Source organism: Citrus sinensis, chromosome 1, assembly GCF_022201045.2.
Source record: "Citrus sinensis cultivar Valencia sweet orange chromosome 1, DVS_A1.0, whole genome shotgun sequence".
Lineage (NCBI taxonomy): Eukaryota > Viridiplantae > Streptophyta > Magnoliopsida > Sapindales > Rutaceae > Citrus > Citrus sinensis.
The window spans coordinates 18808005-18829613 of record NC_068556.1 but is presented as its reverse complement, the minus strand read 5'-3'; the positions used below and the strand labels follow the sequence as shown (position 1 = coordinate 18829613).

At 34.1% G+C, this 21609-nt stretch overlaps 1 protein-coding gene and 1 long non-coding RNA gene across 10 annotated transcripts; both read right to left on the bottom strand.

Annotated features, from left to right (window-relative positions):
- Window positions 1–1005: 1005 nt before the first annotated feature.
- On the bottom strand, window positions 1006–4612 carry LOC102617989 (sulfite exporter TauE/SafE family protein 3-like). 8 transcript variants are annotated; one of them, XR_008054918.1, is made up of 7 exons: window positions 4320–4612; window positions 3762–3856; window positions 2386–3464; window positions 2064–2229; window positions 1832–1945; window positions 1460–1564; window positions 1006–1360 (listed from the first exon to the last, which is right to left on the bottom strand). XR_008054918.1 is itself a non-coding variant. In XM_052441918.1 (5 exons), the coding sequence occupies exons 3-5, from the start codon at window positions 2128–2130 to the stop codon at window positions 1194–1196; spliced, it is 339 nt and encodes a 112-aa protein (XP_052297878.1). In that variant the 5' UTR covers window positions 2131–2229; window positions 2386–2511; window positions 3762–3862; the 3' UTR covers window positions 1006–1193. The 8 variants fall into 8 exon arrangements, 2 of the variants coding, with proteins under 2 accessions (XP_052297878.1, XP_052297875.1); XR_008054919.1 differs by having other exon boundaries at window positions 3762–3817; XR_008054915.1 differs by lacking the exon at window positions 4320–4612 and having other exon boundaries at window positions 1832–1966; window positions 2386–3856.
- A 7448-nt stretch (window positions 4613–12060) lies between these two features.
- Window positions 12061–14162, bottom strand: LOC112499579 (uncharacterized). 2 transcript variants are annotated; one of them, XR_008054132.1, is made up of 2 exons: window positions 13908–14162; window positions 12061–12545 (listed from the first exon to the last, which is right to left on the bottom strand). It is a non-coding gene; the product is annotated as an uncharacterized LOC112499579 (long non-coding RNA). The 2 variants fall into 2 exon arrangements; XR_003067189.2 differs by lacking the exon at window positions 12061–12545 and adding an exon at window positions 13565–13825.
- Window positions 14163–21609: the final 7447 nt, after the last annotated feature.

Below are 21609 nucleotides of genomic sequence, written 5' to 3'. Positions count from 1 at the left end.
GGCTTTTTCAAACTCTATAAATATTAAGTAGTTAAGATTTGTGGCATTATTATTTCTCATCTTTTTATATTCTCTATAATCTAATATATTGGTTGAGTTAAAAAATAATTACATTACAAAATATTAAAAATAGAAAATAATTAGTAAATTATAAAAGATTACATGTCTCTTCTTCTTTCTATTTAAATTCAACAATATGTAACCATTAATAATAAATTAATTATAGTTTTAAAACATTCATTTATTTTATTAAGCCAACAACTAAACTTTAGTGGTTTAAAATACATCAACTAATTAATATAGGAAGGAAGGTTCTTTCATCTTCCCTCACCAATACCACTAGGACCTAATTTTAATGTCATAATTTCATATTTAATTATGCAACCTTTTATTTAGTGTCTTTGGTTTCTCAAACTATATAAATATTAAGTATTTAAGATTTGTTATGTTTGGATTTTTTTTATTATTTAATCAACATCCTCTTTAGAAATGTTATTGTGTTTTTATTTTTTGACTTATTTAAATTTTTTGTATTATGTGCTTCATGGAGTATTATTTTCTTCATGAGTTAAACAATGATAAAGATAGTTGGATGATAAGAGTTAGACTTTGTAAAATGTGGGAGTCTATTAATACCAAGAAGAATCACTATAAAAAAAAAGAGAATAATTGATATTTAAAAACTGTCAATTAAATGAATATTTGACAATTAAAAAGTGCCAAATATTCTTGTGTCAAATATGCTTATTTGACATTTAGTAAAATTGTCATTTATTTTTGTCAATTAATAATAATCAAATATTTTTCACAATATAAGATTGTCAAATGTGTATGACACTTAATAATAGTCATATACATGTGACATTATTCAAAATGGTCAAATGCAAATGACTTGATAAAAATATCAAATATTGTAATTCCTTGTCTTGGGTTGCACATAATATATATTAGAACATTGAAACTTGATAAAATTCAAAATTTGTCAACTAACTTCAAACACCATAATAAAGCATAGGAAACCTGAATTCATATTAAAATGAACTTGCATTGTATGTATAAATGTATCAAATGTCTTAAGTATAAATCTAAAATAAGATTGTTTCTAAAACTATACATTGAGCCTATAGTTAGCATTCCACTATCGGTCCAAAAGTTTTTCATAGCAGCGTTGTACATAGAAAAGGAAAATGTGTTCATGTGCTTAAAATCACATTAAAAGCAACTCCAATACTGATCCCCAGAACCAACATGGGTTGAAACAAAAGTGCAAGGTCATAGTCGATAACGAGCATATTAAGTGTGGGATGCCTTTGCCTTAGATTGTAGACAACAGTAGCAACCGCAGTACCAGTGATCATACCTGCTCAGGCATGAGGGTTAAAACGACTATGAGAGTAAGCATATGATTGTCTTAAACAACCAAGATTGTATCGGTAAAAGAGGGGTTTGTTTCACTTACATTTTGATAGTGCTACAGATGATTTTGGATCAAATCCAATAATCAGATTAAGTACAGGAACAAATATGCCACCCCCACCAACACCACCTACACTTCGACATAGCCCTACACATCAAGAAACCAAAATTACTGCCATATACTACTGTTATTGTTTAAGGAAGAGGCTAAAAAAGTAAGTCATGGTTACCAGTACAGCATTGACAAATTTTGATTGAATTAACTGAGAGCTTTTATTATGAATCCAACTAGATGATATAGTTGCCTTATGCAATGAAAGCATAAGACATCTATGCACAAAGAGAAGGAAAAATCTATGCATGAAAAATATTAACAATAAACTAATGTACTTCAATTGAATCATATGCTATTTACCTGCATCACTTGTCACTTTTGCATTTTTTTTCAAATCAAGTCACTAACATAAGTAGTCCAATCAGAGCGAATTTCGTTGATCTCATCTTCATTATAAGTATCTTTTTCATTAAACTGACATCAAAAGACAGAAAACTATATTTATTTGTCACTCCTTCAATTCATAGACTTCATTTTAACCACATTTCTCCGTAAAATCTGCAATAAGTTTAAGCTATGTTAATGATCTAACCTTTGCACAAAGTATACTTTGATCTGCAATAATCTCCTTCATGAATCACATGACATAGTAGCCACATTCAACATTACCAATTTGCATAGGCACCTTAACATCATTCCATTTCAAATTAATCTTTTTCATTTGCTGTCCTTTTTTGGCAAGAAACATTCGAATCCCACTACAAAAAAATACAAATCAAATATGAAATATTAAACTCAATAATTATTCGATTTCAACCGTGTCATATGCATCCTAAGATTAAGATTCATAATAAAACGAATATATTAGTGATGAATCTACCATGTTTTAATAAAGTTAAGATAAGAAAACTTACTCAATGTAAGGTTGAACTGCTTGTGTGTTCCGCAAAACATAATGGTGTGCTTGCTTTCATTTGTCACGATCAATATCAATTAAACGACCACCAGGAAGTGGACCCTCAGTTTCTATATTATTCGTCCTTGCAATTGGAATTCCAATTGGATCCACATTGGGTAAATATTCTGTGCAAATTCAATTGCCTCCTCTACAATGTAACATTCAGCAATACAACCTTCGGGACGATTTTTATTCCGCACATACCCTTTTAGATATTTTAAAAATCTTTTAAAAGGATACATCCATCTAAGATATACAGGCCCACATAATCTGACTTCTCTAACAAGATGCACAGTTAAATGAACCATGATATCAAAAAATTCAGGAAGGAAATACATTTCAAATAAATTAATTGTGACCACAAGATCCTTTTGTATTTGGTTTAACTTCTCTACATCCAAAACTTTGCTACAAAGATCATTGAAGAAAAAGCAAAGTCTAGTGATGGCATATCTAACGGGTTCTGGCAAAATTCCTCGAATAGCCAATGGTAGGAGTTGTTGCATCAAAGCATGACAATCATAAGATTTCAACCCAATAAGCTTTAAATCACTCATTGATACAAGATTTTTAAAGTTTGAATAGTATCCTTCAGGAACCTTCAGATTATATAATGTTTTGCAAAACATTACTTTTTCCACTCTAGTCAAGGAGTAACATGCAGCAGGTAAATAAGTGTGATTCCCTTCAACAACAGGTTCTAATTCTTTCCTAATATTGAAATCAACAAAGTCCAACCGAGAATTAAGTCCATCTTTTGCTTTTCCTGAAATGTTCAATAATGCACCATATATACGTGGGCAAGTCCATGTCTGATAGCTTTGGTCAATACCTTTCCAATAAAGATGATTTCTTATCTCAGCAGGTACATGAAAGACCAAATTACCACATGCTTGGCATGGACATCTTAAAAGTTCAGGATTACTAGCATGAAGTATTGCAAACTTGAGAAACTCATTTACCCCATTTTCATATTCTATAGACGTTCTATCCATCAACATCCAAGATTTATCCATATTTAAACTACTAACTTTCCTGCAAATGCATCACATAATATTCATTTAGTTTTATTAATATTAAAAAATGATATTGTTTGCAACCACAAGAACAACTGATAAAATTATATAATTAACCCCAAAAAATAAGGCAATGAAATCACAATTTTACTAATTAAGAATGAAAGTGAAAATTATTTGTGCGTTCTTTGTTTGTTGAAGGAGAACAGATATAAGACTTAGTATCAATTAAAAATACAATTAATTCAAGTATAACACTAAAATTATCAAACTAGAAAGAGAGAATTAAAAAAATCAAAATTAAAAGAAAAAATACCTGAAATTCAAGAAGCGAATGAAGCTGAAGCAAGCTGAACTTCTTCGTGGGTTATTCTTTATAGGTTGAGTGATTGATGAAAAAATGAGAGATGACTGTCATTTATAATGAGAATGAAAATGTATGAAACATACTAAATTGAAGCAATAATCACTTCTTAGAGTGAGTTTACAGACTCAATAAATTAAAATCTCATTAATTAATAAAAATCAATAACATTACTTCTAATTTGCAAGCAATTTGAGAATTGTTGCAGTTCTGTAAGTTTCCTTTGTTAAAATGTATTAAACAGACCAAATTGAAGCTAAGTGCATTACGTTAATATATTACGAGAAACATCTCAATAAGATGCTTGTTAAAAACAAACATAATCTTTTAAAGAGACATTACATCAAACAAGTAATGTGCATTCAAATAGCAGAGCAGATACGACACTTGGAATCAATTAAATCAACCCTAGATTGTTTAAAAATACAAATAATTCAACTATAACCCTAAAATTATCAAACTAGAAAGAGAGAAGTAGAAAAAAATTATCAAAATTAAAGGAAACAATGCCTGAAATTCGAGAAGCAAATGAGGCTAAAGCAAGCTGAAATTCTTTGTGCGTTCTTCTTCGAGAGAGGATGGAGATGAAATTCGAAATTGAGTGATTGATAAAAAATGCGAGGTGATTATTGAAAAGAAATACAAGTTTGAATTTTCTTAAAAGAAACAAAGGCAGTCCAGATGTGATATGTGAACGAAACAAGCTCACTAGGCTAAAGCAAGCTGAAATTCTTGGAAGACGGGCAAGATGGGCATCTGGACTTAATACCATATCAATTACAGGTCCACAACATGTGCGTTTTTTTTTTAAGTCAATAAAAGGAAAACATAAATGGTAATTATTCAATAAATATATAATATATTTCCACTTATTTGGTAAAACGTCATAAGTATTTGACGTTTAAATAAATTGTCATTTATATTTATCAATTACTCAATTTTTCACAAAATGTCATATATATTTGATATTTCTTAAAAATTATCAAATAAAAAATGTCAAGTATTATGTTTTTTCTTGTAGTGAATGGAGAGTTGATTAATGTGAATATAATTTTTATTGATGAAAAGATTGTGTACACTTAACTATACACATTAATATATATTTTTAAAGTTAACGAAAAAATAATTAACCTTCATAAATAGAGTGGGGAATCTCTCGCTGGTTTTTAGAATTCGACATCAAGAAGTATTTTCACACTATCGACTGATAACAAAAAAATAATTAATTTTCATAAATAATATTAGTTTAATAAGGCTGCGTCATCTTAAAAAAAAATCAATTCCTATTTTTTATCAGTTTTATCAAGTGTAAAATAATAAAAAATAATATTAAATTATTTTTTTAAAACTGCACGAAGTGCGGTTCTATTTCCTAGTTAATTTATAAATTAGAGTCATTAAAGTTGAGCTAAGCTCGGGCAATACAACCTAGCCACAACAAAGGAGAATCAATTGCTCTTTGTACTCAATAGGTTAATTAAATAATTACTTAATTTAATTTAAACAAAAATTTGTGAGCGGAGTCGCGGAGACTCGGTGGTCGACTTGACAAAAGCACTTCCCCAACTCAAGGAATCAGCCAGACTGGGATGCTTTTTGTAAAGATTCTTGATTAGTTCATGTTGAGCCACATTGATTAGCACTCAACCTGTCAATATCATATCCATAGGCTATAAATCTAATTAAAACCCAAGCTCCCGAGTCCCGACAGAGAGAAAGAAAGGAAAAAAAAGTAAATAAATAAAAAGCCTTCCAGGTACTTTTGCAACTGGAACGTACCCAAAGCTATAAATCCTCTTCAAACTCAAGCTCTCGGCATCTTCAACCTATATCTGTATCAGCAGAGAGTAAAAAAAAGGAAGAAAATAAATAAATCAAAACTCAAGCCCCTGCGATTACCAAATTGATCTTCCTCATAAGCATGGATCTGTCAATTGATTTGAGGTTTTTGTTTCCGCCACTGCTAAATCTTATGATCTTTTTCTTGTTCCTCAGGTCTCAAGATGGCAACTCTTGGGACGTCCAAGATGGTACCAGTAAGATACTTTTGAATCCAATTTTCAAGCTAGAATTCTGGCTCCTGATTCCTGCCGTCATCATCCCGTTAATGCTCTTCCTCCTCACACCCATCAGACTCACTCTCAATGTGAGCCGTTCCATTTCCGTGAGCTGTGGAGAACCCTTTGTTCTGTTGGCTATCTCGGTAGTTGCGTCTGTCGTTTTGGCTCCATTTCTCTTCTTGGAAGCCTATTTGTGCCTCGTAATCTTATCACTCTGTTATGCAACGCTAGCTTCCCTGTTTAGGCGCAGTTTCAACTGGCTCCGAAATCTCACTGTAATAACATCCATTACTCGCACAATCTTGATAATGATCAACTGTGCGGACGGGAATCAAGTTGATGAAGAGAACATTATTGGAGTAGAAGGGAACCACATCCAAAACCTGCAGCCAAGTTCAACTGATGATGATGAGAATGTATATATATATGTATTGTGAAGCCAAGATTAGTTATAATCTGTTATGAACATGCTGAGGTGTCATATGAGCTGGCATAAGTGGGATTCTAGTCAAGAGTTGGTTAGTTAGTTAAATAGTAGACTGACTCATTGCAAGTGAAAACACACGTGAGAAGCTTACTTATATAAGCTGTCTCTAAGCTAGTGAAACATATAGAAAAACAGTTACAGAGAGAGAAGATTCGATAGGCTTTAATTTGTAATCGGTGACTCAGTTGTAAACGATCTTCTTGTTGTTCAATAAAGCTTCTGCCCTTGCTGGTTTTGCAGCCGTGGATGTAGGTTCCTTTGTGGAGCTGAACCACGTTAGATTCTTGGTGTGTTGAGTATTTTTGATTGCTTGTTACTTTGTTTGTTCATTTCTTAATCTTGTTTCTGTAAACTCTGGGTTAGAGGGTTGCTTAATTCTTGTTCAAGAAAGTGAAGTAAACACGTTTGCCATAACAAACTGGTATTAGAGCCTGGTATCGATTGGGATCAGACTCAAAGATGGCAAGCACCAGAGTGGATCTTGAAAAATTCAATAGAGACAATGATTTCTATCTCTGGAGTTTGAAGATGAGAGCAATACTTATTCAACAAGGGCTTGACAGTGCCCTCGACGATGGAGAAGATTCGATGGCCAAGAAAGAAAAGGGAGAAGGCTCTTCAAGCTTTAGTGCAGATCAGAGGATCATAAACAATAAGGCCCATAGCACCATTATCTTGCACCTCTCTGATGAAGTCTTGAGAGAAGTATTAAAAGAAAGATCTGCAGCTGGTTTGTGGGCCAAGTTAGAAGAAATGTTTCTGAAGAAATCATTGGCAAGGAGACTGTATATGAAGAGGAGGTTATACACATTCTCGATGAAAGATGGAGTAGCCATGAAAGATCATGTGGATGAGTTCAACAAACTCATTCTTGATCTCGAGAATGTCAACATAATTCTTGAAAATGAAGACAGGGCACTCATCCTCTTAAGTTCTCTTCCAGAATCTTATGAACATTTTGTAGATACCCTCCTCTATGGCAGACAAACCCTCTCTTTGAAGGATGTCAAAGATGCTCTGGAATATAAGGATTTGAAGAAAAGATCAGACATGAAAGATCAAAACAATGCAGAAGGTTTGGTTGTCAAAGGAAAGCCAGAAAAGAAACACAATAAGCAAACAAAGAACAACAGCAAGAAAGATAAAGCTGAAAAGAAAAAGAAGAAGAGGAAGTGTTACTTCTGTCAAAAAGAGGGGCATTACATTAAAGATTGCTTTGAGAAAAGGAAATTAGAAGAACTGCAAAACAAATCAAATGGGAAGGTTGCTGTTGCCTCTGAAGATGAATGTGACTATGATGAAGCAGATGTCTTGGTGGCTGCAGAGAGGCACCCAACTGGTGAGTGGATTCTGGATTCTGGTTGCTCATTCCACATGTGTCCAAATAAAAGGTTCTTTAAGACCTTTGAAAGTGTAAATGGTGGAAAGGTGTTGTTGGGAAATAACCTAACTTGCAAGGTGGCTGGGATAGGAACCGTTAGCTTAAAATTGCATAATGGTGTCACTAGAGACTTACACCAAGTGAGATTTGTCCCTGAACTGAAAAGAAACTTGATATCTCTAGGAATGGTTGACCAATCAGGGTGTACTATTAAGGCTGAAAAAGGAGAGATACAGGTCTTGGATCAGGGTAAAATTGTTATGAAAGGGGTTAGAAAAAATGGGCTGTACATACTAGTTGGATCCTCACCTGTGCAAGGGATCTCAGCATGTGTGACCAGAGATAAAACCAAGCTCTGGCACATGAGACTAGCTCATATCAGTGAGAGAGGCCTCAAGGAGCTAAGCAATCAAGGTTTGCTTGGTGATGATAAAGTTACTTCCTTAGAATTCTGTGAGAAATGTGTGTTTGGGAAGGCCACAAGACTAAAATTCAGTTCAGGGAGAAAAGAAACCAAACAGACACTAGATTACATCCACTCAGACCTTTGGGGGCCATCACAAGTTCCATCTTTAGGTGGAGCTAGGTACTTTGTATCCTTCATAGATGACTACTCTAGGAAGGTCTGGATCTATGTGTTGAAACACAAAAGTGAAGTACTAGGGAAGTTCAAAGAGTGGGATACTCTCATTGAAAACCAAACTGGTAAGAAAATAAAAAGGCTCAGAACAGACAATGGGCTGGAGTATTGCAGCAAAGAGTTTGAAGATTTCTACAAATATAAGGGCATTGCAAGGCATAGAACTGTCACCTACACTCCACAGCAAAATGGGCTGGCAGAAAGGATGAACAGAACCATAATAGAGAGGGTAAGATGCATGCTGCTGAATGCAAACCTATCCAAAGGTTTTTGGGCAGAAGCAGTCACCACAGCTGCTTACCTGATAAACAGGAGCCCATCCTCAGCTTTAGGTTTCAAGACACCTCAAGAGCTTTGGTCTGGAAAGCCACCAGACTTGAGCAATCTGAGGATCTTTGGGTGTCCAGCTTATGCACACTTAAAGCAAGGTAAACTTGAACCAAGGGTTGTTAAAGGGTATTTCTTAGGCTATCCTGAGGGCATTAAGGGATACAAGATATGGACCCTTAATGGTAAACCATCTAGGATATTAATCAGCAGGGATGTCACCTTTGATGAAGAGCAAATGCTCCAGTCAAAGGTAGAAACTGAGATTGAAGCTGCTGAAACAGAGGAAGAAGAAAGTGCTGGACAGATGGTAAAGCATTCTGATAGTTATAAGCCTTCTGAACAACCATCAGATCAGACCAAGGAAAGCAAACAACCATCAGAACTGGAAACATATCAGCTTGCTAGGGACAGAGAGAGGAGAGCTATCAAAATGCCAAAGAAGTATGGCATAGCTGACCTCATTTCCTATGCACTGACAGTAGGTGATGAAGTAACTGGTGGAGAACCTTTGAGCTATAAAGAAGCTATGAGATGTGAGGATAAGCTGAAATGGTATGCTGCAATGCAGGATGAAATAGTCTCTTTAAAGAAAAATAATACTTGGATCTTAGTGGACAAACCATCTAACAAGAAACTAGTTGGCAGCAAGTGGATTTGCAAGTTGAAGGCTGGAGCTTCAGAAAATGAACCACCAAGACATAAAGCCAGACTTGTGGTAAAGGGATTCACACAGAGAGAGTGAGTTGACTTCAATGAAGTGTTCTCACCTGTAGTCAAATATAGCTCAATTAGGTTGTTGTTGGCACTCTCAGCATATCATGATCTGGAGCTGGAACAGATGGATGTTAAAACTGCATTCTTACATGGCAGCCTTGATGAAGAAATTTTCATGGCACAACCAGAAGAGTTCATTGAGAGAGGATCAGAAGACAAGGTGTGCTTATTGAAGAAGAGCTTATATGGCCTCAAGCAATCTCCAAGGCAATGGTATTTAAAGTTTGATGAATTCATGCTAAGCCATGGATACTGTAGGAGCAGATTTGATAATTGTGTGTATTTTAAATTCCTGACAAATGGTAGTGGTATCTACTTACTTCTGTATGTGGATGACATGTTTATTGCATGTAAACAAAAGGAAGAAGTAAAGAAGCTAAAGGTGGAGCTTAGCACTGAATTTGAAATGAAGGATTTGGGTGCAGTTACAAAGATTCTGGGAATGCAGATAAAGAGAGATAGGGAGTCCAAAGTTTTGTATCTATCTCAGGAGGATTATGTGAAGATGGTGTTAACCAGGTTCAATATGGAAGATTCAAAGCCTGTTTCAACACCTCTGTCAGCTCACTTCCAGTTATCCAAGTCACTGGAACCTACCACTGATGATGATTTCAACTACATGAGGGAGATTCCTTACTCCAGTGCAGTTGGCAGCATCATGTATGCCATGGTGTGCACCAGACCTGACTTGGCTCATGGAGTTGGAGTCATCAGTAGGTTTATGGGGAATCCAGGGAAGGGTCACTGGAATGCAGTGAAATGGGTACTAAGGTATCTCAAAGGGTCTGCTGTCACTGCCATTATGTTTGGAAATTAAGTGGAGCATCACCTGAAGTAGCTGGGTTTGTGGACTCGGACTATGCAGCAGACAAAGATAGAAGAAGATCCATCACAGGTTTTGTGTTTACTATGTGTGGAGGTGCTATAAGTTGGAAGTCTTCCCTGCAATCAGTGGTTGCCCTCTCAACAACAGAAGCTGAATATATTGCACTTACAGAAGCTGTCAATGAGGCAATATGGCTGAGAGGACTGGTCTTTGAGTTGGGGTTTAAACAAGAAGTTGTTGTAGTTGGCTGTGATAGCTTAAGTGCTATTCAGCTAAGTAAAAATCCTAAGTATCATGAGAGAACTAAACATATTGATGTTAGAATGCACTTCATAAGGGATGAAATCAGCAAAGGAGTAATGAATGTAGTTAAGGTGCCATCTGAGGTAAATCCAGCTGACTTGTTAACCAAGCCTTTGCCATCAATCAGGTTCAAGGGCTTACTGAGTCTGATTGGAAATGTTAGCTTGTGAAACAAGTTTTCTGATGCTGTGTTGCAGTGAAGGGAGAAGCATAATCAGATTAAAACTAAGGTGGAGATTTGTGAAGCCAAGATTAGTTATAATCTGTTATGAACATGCTAAGGTGTCATATGAGCTGGCATAAGTGGGATTCTAGTCAAGAGTTGGTTAGTTAGTTAAATAATAGACTGACTCATTGCAAGTGAAAACACACGTGAGAAGCTTACTTATATAAGCTGTCTCTAAGCTAGTGAAACATATAGAAAAACAGAGAGGATTTACAGAGAGAGAAGATTCGATAGGCTTTAATTTGTAATCGGTGACTCAGTTGTAAACGATCTTCTTGTTGTTCAATAAAGCTTCTGCCCTTGCTGGTTTTGCAGCCGTGGATGTAGGTTACTTTGTGGAGCTGAACCACGTTAGATTCTTGGTGTGTTGAGTATCTTTGATTGCTTGTTACTTTGTTTGTTCATTTCTTAATCTTGTTTCTGTAAACTCTGGGTTAGAGGGTTGCTTAATTCTTGTTCAAGAAAGTGAAGTAAACACGTTTGCCATAACATGTATGATATTGCTGGTGCCACTGTAAGGTCACAGACCCTACTGAAGTAACAAATTGTAGAATTAAGAGCGTTTTACGTATGTCGTCTTCCCATTTTGTAATTAAATAAGTCATCTTTCCATTTTGTATCTATTACTCTGTTGTTACCCGAGCAAGTTTTAGCAGTTTCGCTGTGAAAGCTTAGTTGCTATCTTCGCTTTTGTTTGAAAAGCACTTTTAGCAGTAGCAGACGCACGCTAGATTCTTTTTTTTTTTGCTGTCCAAATGATCAACGATATATTTGATAAAATTCTGTGTCTAAATTTTTATGCTAAAGGAAAATTAACCGTTTAACTACCCTGGGCATTAAATCTGCAACAACTTTTATAGATATATTGTTGTTTGCAACTTTCCATTGCTGCTGGTTAGAAATTATTATACAGCAGATTTCTAATTAAATTAGAAAAATACTAAAGCAACCACAGCAGCTTTAATCGATCGCTGCTAGGCTTCGAGTCTTTGACTGAACTGACCCCAGAAACTGCTAGCTGCTTAAACTTTCATAGTAATTAAAGGATGACAATATATATATATAAATTAATTGGTTTATTGAAAATAATTAGTGAACGAAACCATGACAGTGAAACGTCGAAACAAGTTGAAGCAGAACTTAAACAGAGAAGCTAACGTGGCATAACAGAGTGCTAAGTTGTGAACCACAAACAGGCCACCAAGAAAAGTGATGGAGCCAAAATGACAATCAAATGTTGATATTATACTTAAAGAATCTGACTAGCACAATAACTTCCCAGGATTATTAATCGAAAACTAATACATAAATATTTTGTCTGAAAAAGCCAATTAAAGAGCAATATAAAAAAAGCCAATAATTAATAAAAATTAAAGTCTAGAAAATTTGTGTAGCCAAAGACTCCAAAATCTTCATGCATGTGAGCGACTATGCCATTGTGCTGGATTTGAGGAAGGAACCAAAGAAAAACATAACCATTAAATTCTACATGAAATTATCTTGAAATCTTACACACAAAAAAATTTTTTGGTCATCTTCAACTGCTAGTTCTTCATTATTAACTGGCACATCTGTTTTCTCGATAATTTTGTCTTGCACATCACGAATAGTATCTATCCACTTGTGTCACCTCAAGAAATTTCCCAGTTAATGGAGATCAATTTATACATTCGCAACCACTGATTTACACGACAATCATCTTCCAAAACCTAGTGTAAATTTCAAAGAGATTAATTTAATTGCCCAAACTATACCAAATTTCTCAATCAATCTGCTAAATGTTTTGTATATGTATTTCGATATGTTCGCACCGAAACACGGTCTTAGAAAGAGTGATTTTGATTTTTGATTCAACAAGAGTGAGAGTGACACAAACATATTGTTTTCATTGAAACATAAAACAAAATAAAAAGGAAATAGAATATAGAAGAGTGAAAATAGATTAATTTGAGGGAATTTAAGCCGTCAAAATAAGTATGGAGTTCTAAATATAACTTAAGTAGCAGTAAACTTATAATCATTCCATGCTGTACCTTAATCCAACTATTTCTAAAAGTAAGTGACTTTATAACTCCCTCATCTCAAATTTCCTATAGACAACTTTTACTGTCTTTTGGCATCTCAAAGATTACTCGTACATAAACATGAGAAGTGTTTTATATTTCTCATGTTTATATGGGCTAAGAAAACTCCTTATGAGGGAAGATGCCAGCAATCTTCAGCCAACCCAATTGAACACACCATTCTCTCTATTGACAAATAAGATTGTACAACGGGAATGTCGTAATCGGGCCTTGGTGTGGGGCTGAATCCAATTAAGGCTTTTAGATTTATAAAAACCCATGGTCTAATTCAACCCAAGAATTAGTTTACAAATAGAAAATTTCTCAAATTTATTTTGTTAGCCTAGTTATTATTCTCTACCAATGTGAGATAATACCCTCAACAAGATTCCCATCTTACGGCGCAGTTCAAAGATGATAAATGTAATGGTAGGCAATCCGTGTGTGGGACTGAATCCAATTTGGTGTAAATCATTTTTTGGCCACTCGCCACAACACCATCGAGGCAAATTTTTAGGCAACTTGGGCCCTGCATGTCTATGGTGCAAGTCATTTTTCTTAATCAATTGTCTACCTATACTATTTACTTTGAAGTAAAATGAAGTTTCATCCAACATAGAGAGATTTGAGTACCATCGTACATCTACTGCAAACACACATCAAAATTGATTAACAGATTATTTATTACAAGTAGACAACGGATGAAATTATTGTATTTTCAAAGAGGAAAAAAGATTATTTATAAATGTAATGTATATTCATTCTTCTCTTAATCCCAATAAGCCACTAGATGAGGATCAAGTCCACAATTCAATATTCCACATGATTTTTCCATTTCATCTGCAATTACTAGATTAAAAGGTAATAAAATTAATTACTTAACATGCATTCTAAATCATCCTTAAATTTGATATGTTGGGTTCCAGCTGTAGGCAAAACTTTGATTAAGTACAGAAAAAAAAATTAAAAAAGAGTAAAAATGAAAAAGGAAGAAAATATCGATCAAACCTCTTGTTGAGGAGAAATCAAACGGAGGGGCGGCGCTGGTTTTTTTATCTAACCCTTGAAGCCCCGACGCGCTAATTTTTTTTTTTTTTTGGGTTACGTATGAATTATTTTCCACAAAGAACTTAAACTCGGGAAGAGAAAGACCAGGAGACATATATAGCCAAAGGCATCGACTTAAGGTCCTAGTGCCGCAACGTGATCCAATCCTTGTCCCCGATGATAACGTAGTTACACTTGTCATCTCAAGAATTATTGGACGAGGCATATTAACCGTCATGTACATGTGGGGTCCATTTTGAAAACATTAGGTGGAGTATGTTATTTATTTTTCATTTTAAATTTATAAATGTAAAATCTTAATTTATAAAGCTGAATGGGTATTATAGACGGGGATCCAGATACCTTGCCACAGTTGTAAGCAAGGTACCACTAATTTTTTCTTTTGTCACATAAAATTTCATTTGACCACTTATACTATTTATTTATTTATAATTTATTTATAAGTTTTTGTTCTTTGGCTGGTGACCTTCTAAATTGTAGTTTTATTTATTTAATATTATTTAATTTTTTTAAAGAATAATAAAATAATAAGCAAATGACTAAATAATATTAAATAATACTTATTTTTTTAAGACTCACTACTGATTAAACAATATTAAACAATATAAATTTGAAACAATCCGGGTTTATGTGTTTAAGATTTTAACTCTTCAACTTTTTTGAGTTTTTGATAAATACTAGGGAGTATAATGTTAATAATCAATTAGACAAATCTTTACGATTGAGACTATTTTTTTCATTAAATCTGACGGTGAATGCCTAAAATAATTTTTTTAAAAAATTGATGGTACCTTATAGCTATTGTAAGGTAGCTAGATCTGGGTATATGAATAGAAAACAGTCAATCTAGCTACCGAGAAATAAGGGTGGGCAAACTCAATCCAACCCAATGGACCCACCCCAACCCAATCGAACCCAACTTAATTTTCACGGGTCGAGTGAGTTATTATGAGTTAATTGGATCATTTTTTTTTAATTCAATTAACGATTGGGTTGGGTTGGGTTAATTATGATTAACACATTCAACCCAACCCAACCCACATAAATAATAATAATAATTCACAACTTACAAAATCCTAAAAATCTAAACGGCTAATCTATTTTTATCTTCTTTTTATCCTTTTATAAAAGATATTATTTTGTTCTTAAATTTACTATAGATTCTAATATCAGAACTAAAATCACTCTCTTAAATCTCAATTCTCAGCCAACTAAGATATTTCTCTAATTTATTCATTCTATATTCTTTATTTTTTCGAACACTAGACCATGAATATAATTTTCATGCTATAATATATTTATATTTGATTTCAATAAGTTTTATTAAAAGTTTCATATCCTCTTCTTTATTTAATTTTTAATTTTGATTCAATTTTTAAATCTTCAGCCCAACCCAACCCAGCTCAGCTTGATGATTTAAGGGTTAGGTTGGATTGAGTTGATTATGTTTATTTAATTGTGTTAGATTATTTTTATTTCAACCCATTCAATAATGGGTTGGGTTGAGTTTTCATAAATCATATCCAACCCAACCCATGCCCACCCCTAGCAAGAAGTAAAGTGAATCTACATTTGGCTATTAATAATTTGTTCATTACTCTTGCCATAAGCCAATTCTCAATAGTTATATAAAATTTTAATGGCTATTAGTGAGTGTACGGTCCTGGAGTCCGAATATATAAAAATGAAAAGGCAATGGCTAATTTGGATCAGCTCCAAGATAGAGCACAAATGCATAACCACACACGCAAAGTGATAAATAGTAAAAAAATACGTTATAACTTTAATCGTATGGCTATGAAGACGTATTCTACCTTAAAATGGTTTCAACATAGCAAAACCCTATAAATCCAATGCAAAATTTTATTTAATATATTGTTCGCCATATCATAACTAATTAAACCATCCCTTCTTTTTTGGAAAATCATAAATACTACAATAAAAAAGACAAAAATAAACGAATCTGGAAATAAATACAAGAAGCGCTATATATCTATCATTGGCTGCTTTTCAAGTCTTTTCTTCAATAAAGCCGACAATGGTTAGCAGCTAAACTAAAAGGACAAAGATACCTGCCATTTCATGATATCCACGGACATTGACCATGCAGAACCAAACACTTTCCAAACGAAAAAAGCTTGGATTCCACTTTATCAATAGCAATTACAATTATTACATGAAAAATGCTTAGTGTAGAGAGATATGAAAGAAAAACGAGAGAAATAAAGAAGAAAAGGGAAGAGAGAGAATGGGGGATACAGAGAGAGGTAAATTTCTCTCGTTTTTCTCTCATGTTTTCCTACACTAATCACAACTCTTAAGATAAAATAAGTTTCTTTAAAACATCACAATTAGAAGCATCTATCGTTTGTTATTTTAAAAGGGACATATACGTTGTCATATGCATAACTAAAACAACTTATTTTTACCCTTTTTTTTTTAAACCGAGGCACTTAAGCATATATATATGCCCTAAGCAGTTGCATGGAATATCAAGTCCCAAGTAAAATCACACCAGATCCTCCGTCGGACTTGGCTGCAGGTCTTGGATGAGCTGATCACCTTCAACTTCAACTTGATCATCAGGAGGAGGTGCCACGGCAGTGTGTCGCTTGCAGCAGCGCTTAAACAGAGAAATTAACATTACGTAAAAAAGTGATAGGATTATGAGACACAAATAAACCACCAAGAAAAGAAAAGGAGCCAAAATGAGAGAGGCGATTGTGGATATTGCCAGCAGACAAGGGAGATGGTCTCCACAACTCACGGACAGGGGGCTGCTTACACTGAGAGGAACTCTGATGGCTGTGAGGAGAAAGAGCAGTAATATCAGGACGGCAAGACCTAGGAAGGGGAGTTGGAGCTTTAAAATTGGGTACAAAAGTATGTGGATGGCTCCATCCTGGAGGGACCAAGACTGACCATCTTGAGATTTCAGGAAGAAAAAGAAGACTACAAGATTCATTAATGGTGGAAACAAAAATCTCACATCGACAGGACAATGCATTTCTGGAAGTTTAATATCAAAAGAAAATTTCATACTTTTGCAATGGAAGAAGATTTGAGCGCCCAGCTAACCGTAAGAAAGGGCTGCTAGTTGAGCTCTTGGGGGATTTATGGGATGGCAACATTCCTCACGGCCTCATTTTCATAAAACAAAGGAGAGAGAAAAACGAGAAAAAGAGCCTCAGCCTAGCCTCGTAGAATTACAGCCTAACAAATATCAAAAGACAAAAGAGAGCCTCAGCCTCGTGTACATTTAATTCAACAGATGATCAAATCTCTGATTTAGCCCTCTATTTTGTCAGACCTAGACTGAGACACACTCACTGTCTCACACACACAAATGGCTTTCAACCAGGTCAACTAATTTCAAATTGTCCACCCAAGACCAAAAGTCCAAAACCCTTCTGAAACTGAAATTCCAGATCTACCCCTTTGATTGAACTTTAGAATTTATTTTTAAAAGACGCTTAGTATAACGCATGATCGACTTTTTTTAACAAAGAAAAAAGTTCAATTGATCATGAACTTATACATAAGAGTGTTGATACAAGTCTTTTTTGAAAAAAAAAGGACAAAAAAAAAAGAAAAAAGAAAAGAGGGAGTGCTGATACAACACGAGGGAATACAAAACCATTAGATGATGGGAAAAAAAAATGTTTGTCCTCACGAGATAGAGGGTAATTCTGGCATTTGGAAAATTAACGAAGTTGCGCAGAAGTTTCGTGAATCTCGAGGATCGTTGCTCTCTTGCTTAAGCTTTGTAAAAACGAAAAAGCTTTGTAATTAGTAGTTTGTAATTTTTTTTTATATTGAAGCAAAGTTTTCCTTTTTGTTTGAAAAAATTTCCATTAGTCCCCACCATCGTCCTTGTAATTTTCTTCCATGTTATGAGCGCCAAATTAATGTTATTATTTTTGTGGAAATAAAATTAATATTCCATTCATTCGACGGAGGCTTTCGCCAGTGCTATAACATAATCTCGGATTCTTAATATTTTTTTTTCTTTCAATTTTCAATTTCTTCTTCACTTTTAAAGATTAAATTTTAAAAATTTCAAAGAAACGTTACTTTAAGTGAGCTTTAAAATTTTAAACTATATGAGAAAGGAATTAGTTGTTGGTTAAAGGCTTTGTAATGAGATATCTCATTAGTTTAGATCCAACATTGACGAGAGTTGTGTTGATCATTTTAAAGATCTTGTATTATGTATTTATTTATTATATTATATGGGTATGAGTTAATTACAATATATCTTATGAAAATGAAATTTACCCATAAAGGGTCTTCAGCCATAGTTCTTTCTTTCTTTGGCGTTATAAACATTCAGAAATCCATTTGTGATATTCATGGATAAAGAAAATGCTTATTATTTGATCCAATTAATAAAAAAGAGCATACTTTTCATATTCGTGGACTAAGGGGAATGCTTGATCTAATTTGTTGATCTATAGAAATTCACAGTCTAACTAAACCAAAAAACTAGTCGAAAAATTAAAAATTCTTCAAATTACTATTCTCTTCCAATGTGAGATAATATCCTCAACAAGATTCCCTCGTACGCCGTCGTTCGGAGATGATACATGTAGTGATATAGTGGTAGGCGATTGTGGGGCCGAATCCAATTTTGTTACCGCCACTTTCAGGCTGGTTCAAATCGGATATACTGATGCTGCAATGAATCCGACGGTTGGGATAGTAGGGCTGAGGAGACAACCTGATGCTGGACTTAGTCCCTTGCTGGGCTTCTCTCCCTTTTTAAACTAGTAGCTTCGCAGACATATTTGTAATGGAAATTTTAGTTTTCTTAATTAAGCCAGACCATGCTCTTTGTTTTTCTAGTCCAAGTTATTGCAAGAAATGGTAGGAGTCGCTCTAACCCACCTCAATCCTACACAAGAGTAAATAAAAGTTGAATTAATAATAAAAGAGTGATGGTATGCTTACTTAGTTGAGATATTTAGTTTGTATCCTAACTAATGTGTCACCAGTAGAAATATACTGTTTAGATTAAAAATGATAAAATTTAATAATTATTTGTCACTTGAATCAATCAGACAGTGACATATCATTTAGCATATCAATTGAAATACAAACTACGTATTTCAATTAAGTAAGTAGAGCATTATTGATAATAAAGTTGCCTCAAATATTGAAGGGTTCATCGGTAGGGTGCAAATCATTTTTCGTAATCAATTGTCTACTTTACTAATTACTTCAAAACAAATTGAAATTTTATTCATAATAGAGAGATTTGAGTACGATCGTACGTCTACTATAAACACACATAAAAATTGATTAACATATTATTTATTACAAGTAGATAATGGATTAAATTATTGTATTTTCAAATAATGAGAGGAATAAAGAAAGCCTATGCACAAAAGATGTATAAATGAATTATACATCTTCCAAAAAAGAAATGCATGTAACGAATTAGAACTACTCATGAAACACAAATTCTTTTTAATTATCCTTCACCGTTAGACACAAACTCTTTCACATTTCCCGTTTTCACCTTCATTTCTGTCTTCGAGGGATCCTCACTTCCTCCTTTGAGATCCTAACCCCCTCAAGATGGTAAAAGTAACTAATTCCATATCAAAACACAGGTCAACAAGCTTTTGGTAAAAATACAGACAAGACGCCCAAAAGCACAGGTCAACAAGCTTTCAATTTTTCTCCTTGTAAATTCCCGTCTCTTTTTTTCCTTTGCCTCAAAGTAAAAAATTGGTCATGGTTAAATAGTGAATATACGAACGTTTTGTGGTGAATATACGAAATTTGGCACCGATGCACCCTGCTTATATGAACAAATGGTATTATAATAAAATTAATGAATAGAATATTAAAATTTTTTATATAATATAAAAAGAAAAGCAAAAAAATTACTCTGGTAGTCGACTGTTGACGTGAAAGACCGAAAATCTTGATGTTTGCCGCCAGAAGTTGATGCGAAGATCCGTTAATCTGACCTGACGTCATCGTTTTCGTGATGCCACGTAATCACCCATGTTGTTTTGTGCGGACCTCAGAGCTGAGCTTTGTCTTTCATCTCCTCAATAAGGCAAAAGGTGATCAACTGTCACGTGCATGCGGGGCCCATTAGAAGAAGAAGAAGAACGTGGTTCTTCTTCCATTTCTGATTTTTGATTATGTTCGACAAATATAATTATATGGAAAGATGAATCTTTTTTCTGTTTTGATATTCTTACTTTAATAAAATAAAATAATTATAAAAAAATAAAACTTTAATATATTAACAATTATATTTTTTAATTTATTAAAATTTGTTTGATTTTTTAAGTGACAATATTTTTATTAAAAAATAATTAATAAAACTAATATTTCGATACGACAAGTATAATAATAAATGCGAACCATTTTATGTGTACAGGCTTTCCAATGACTGTGTCGATAATGGCATGACTGAGAACACCGGCACACGTAAACTGACAATCAATGGTTCGTTCTTCAATTGTCAAAAGTAATTCACAAATAGGTTATTGTAACGCGTGTCGTTATAATATCCCTCGTCCACTAGAACTCTATCGTTCATCAATTTCGAAAAAGTACGTTGATGCTCAATTAGCGGAGACTTCAAATCTCTTTATACATACAACGATCGAATTTTGAAAATTTTATATTCACAATCCACAGAAGGGACCTTCCAGCGGAAGATATCACCTTGCAAACAGGAGTCAAAAATGGGCGGCAAAAATGAACATTGATTACATGTCCCCCGGACTGACTTATAAGATTTGGAGTACATAATGAAGATTAAAAGATTTAATATTGGGGGAAATAAAAAATCTCAAATCAAAAAGGCTCATGATGAATGTGGTTAACGTCTTCTTCGGGATTGGGAAGCCTATGCCACTTTTTTATAAAGCCCATTGGCAGCATCACATCGAGCCGCCTGCTAAACAGAGTAACGCTCAAGCACAAACACAAAAAAAAAATATATATATATAGAGAAACACGAGAGAAATAATAAACAAAAGAGTAGAGAGAAAGTAAATGGATAGATAGCGAACAAAATTCTCTCGTTCTGCTCTCTCTAAGGCTACTAAAAAAAAAATTAAAAGAGAAAGAAAGCACCATTATGTCTTTCCCCGGCCCCCACACCATTCGTGCATCATTTGGATCATTTCACATTTGAGCATTGTATACGATTAATGGCTAAGGTTTGTCCCTCCTTTGTCTTTGTTGACCTTTGACTAACATTTTACCACTAAGGGTTCCCACGTCATGAAAGGAGATAAAAGTGATGAATTGTAAACAAAGTAAAGCTGGCGAAATAAAAACAAGTCTAAAGCATAAAATCATGCACAATCTATTCTAATATCGAGAACAGAAAATGCAACTTTGATTCAAACCTTGTTTTTAATTATATAATTATGTACTGTCAAAAAAAAAAAAAAAAAACAGCCTGCTCTCATCACAATTACTTAAAGGGAGCAGATTTTCGTATCCTCAAGAAATTTTAGTCAAGAATAAGTAATATTCTACTAGGTATAAGAGTGGGGGTCTCTTTCAGAGGAACAGAACAGCACTTCTCATTACAAAATTCAAACCAAATCAATATATCTGTCACCATTTCACATGCACGTGTGCAAATCAGTGCTTTCACTTTTGT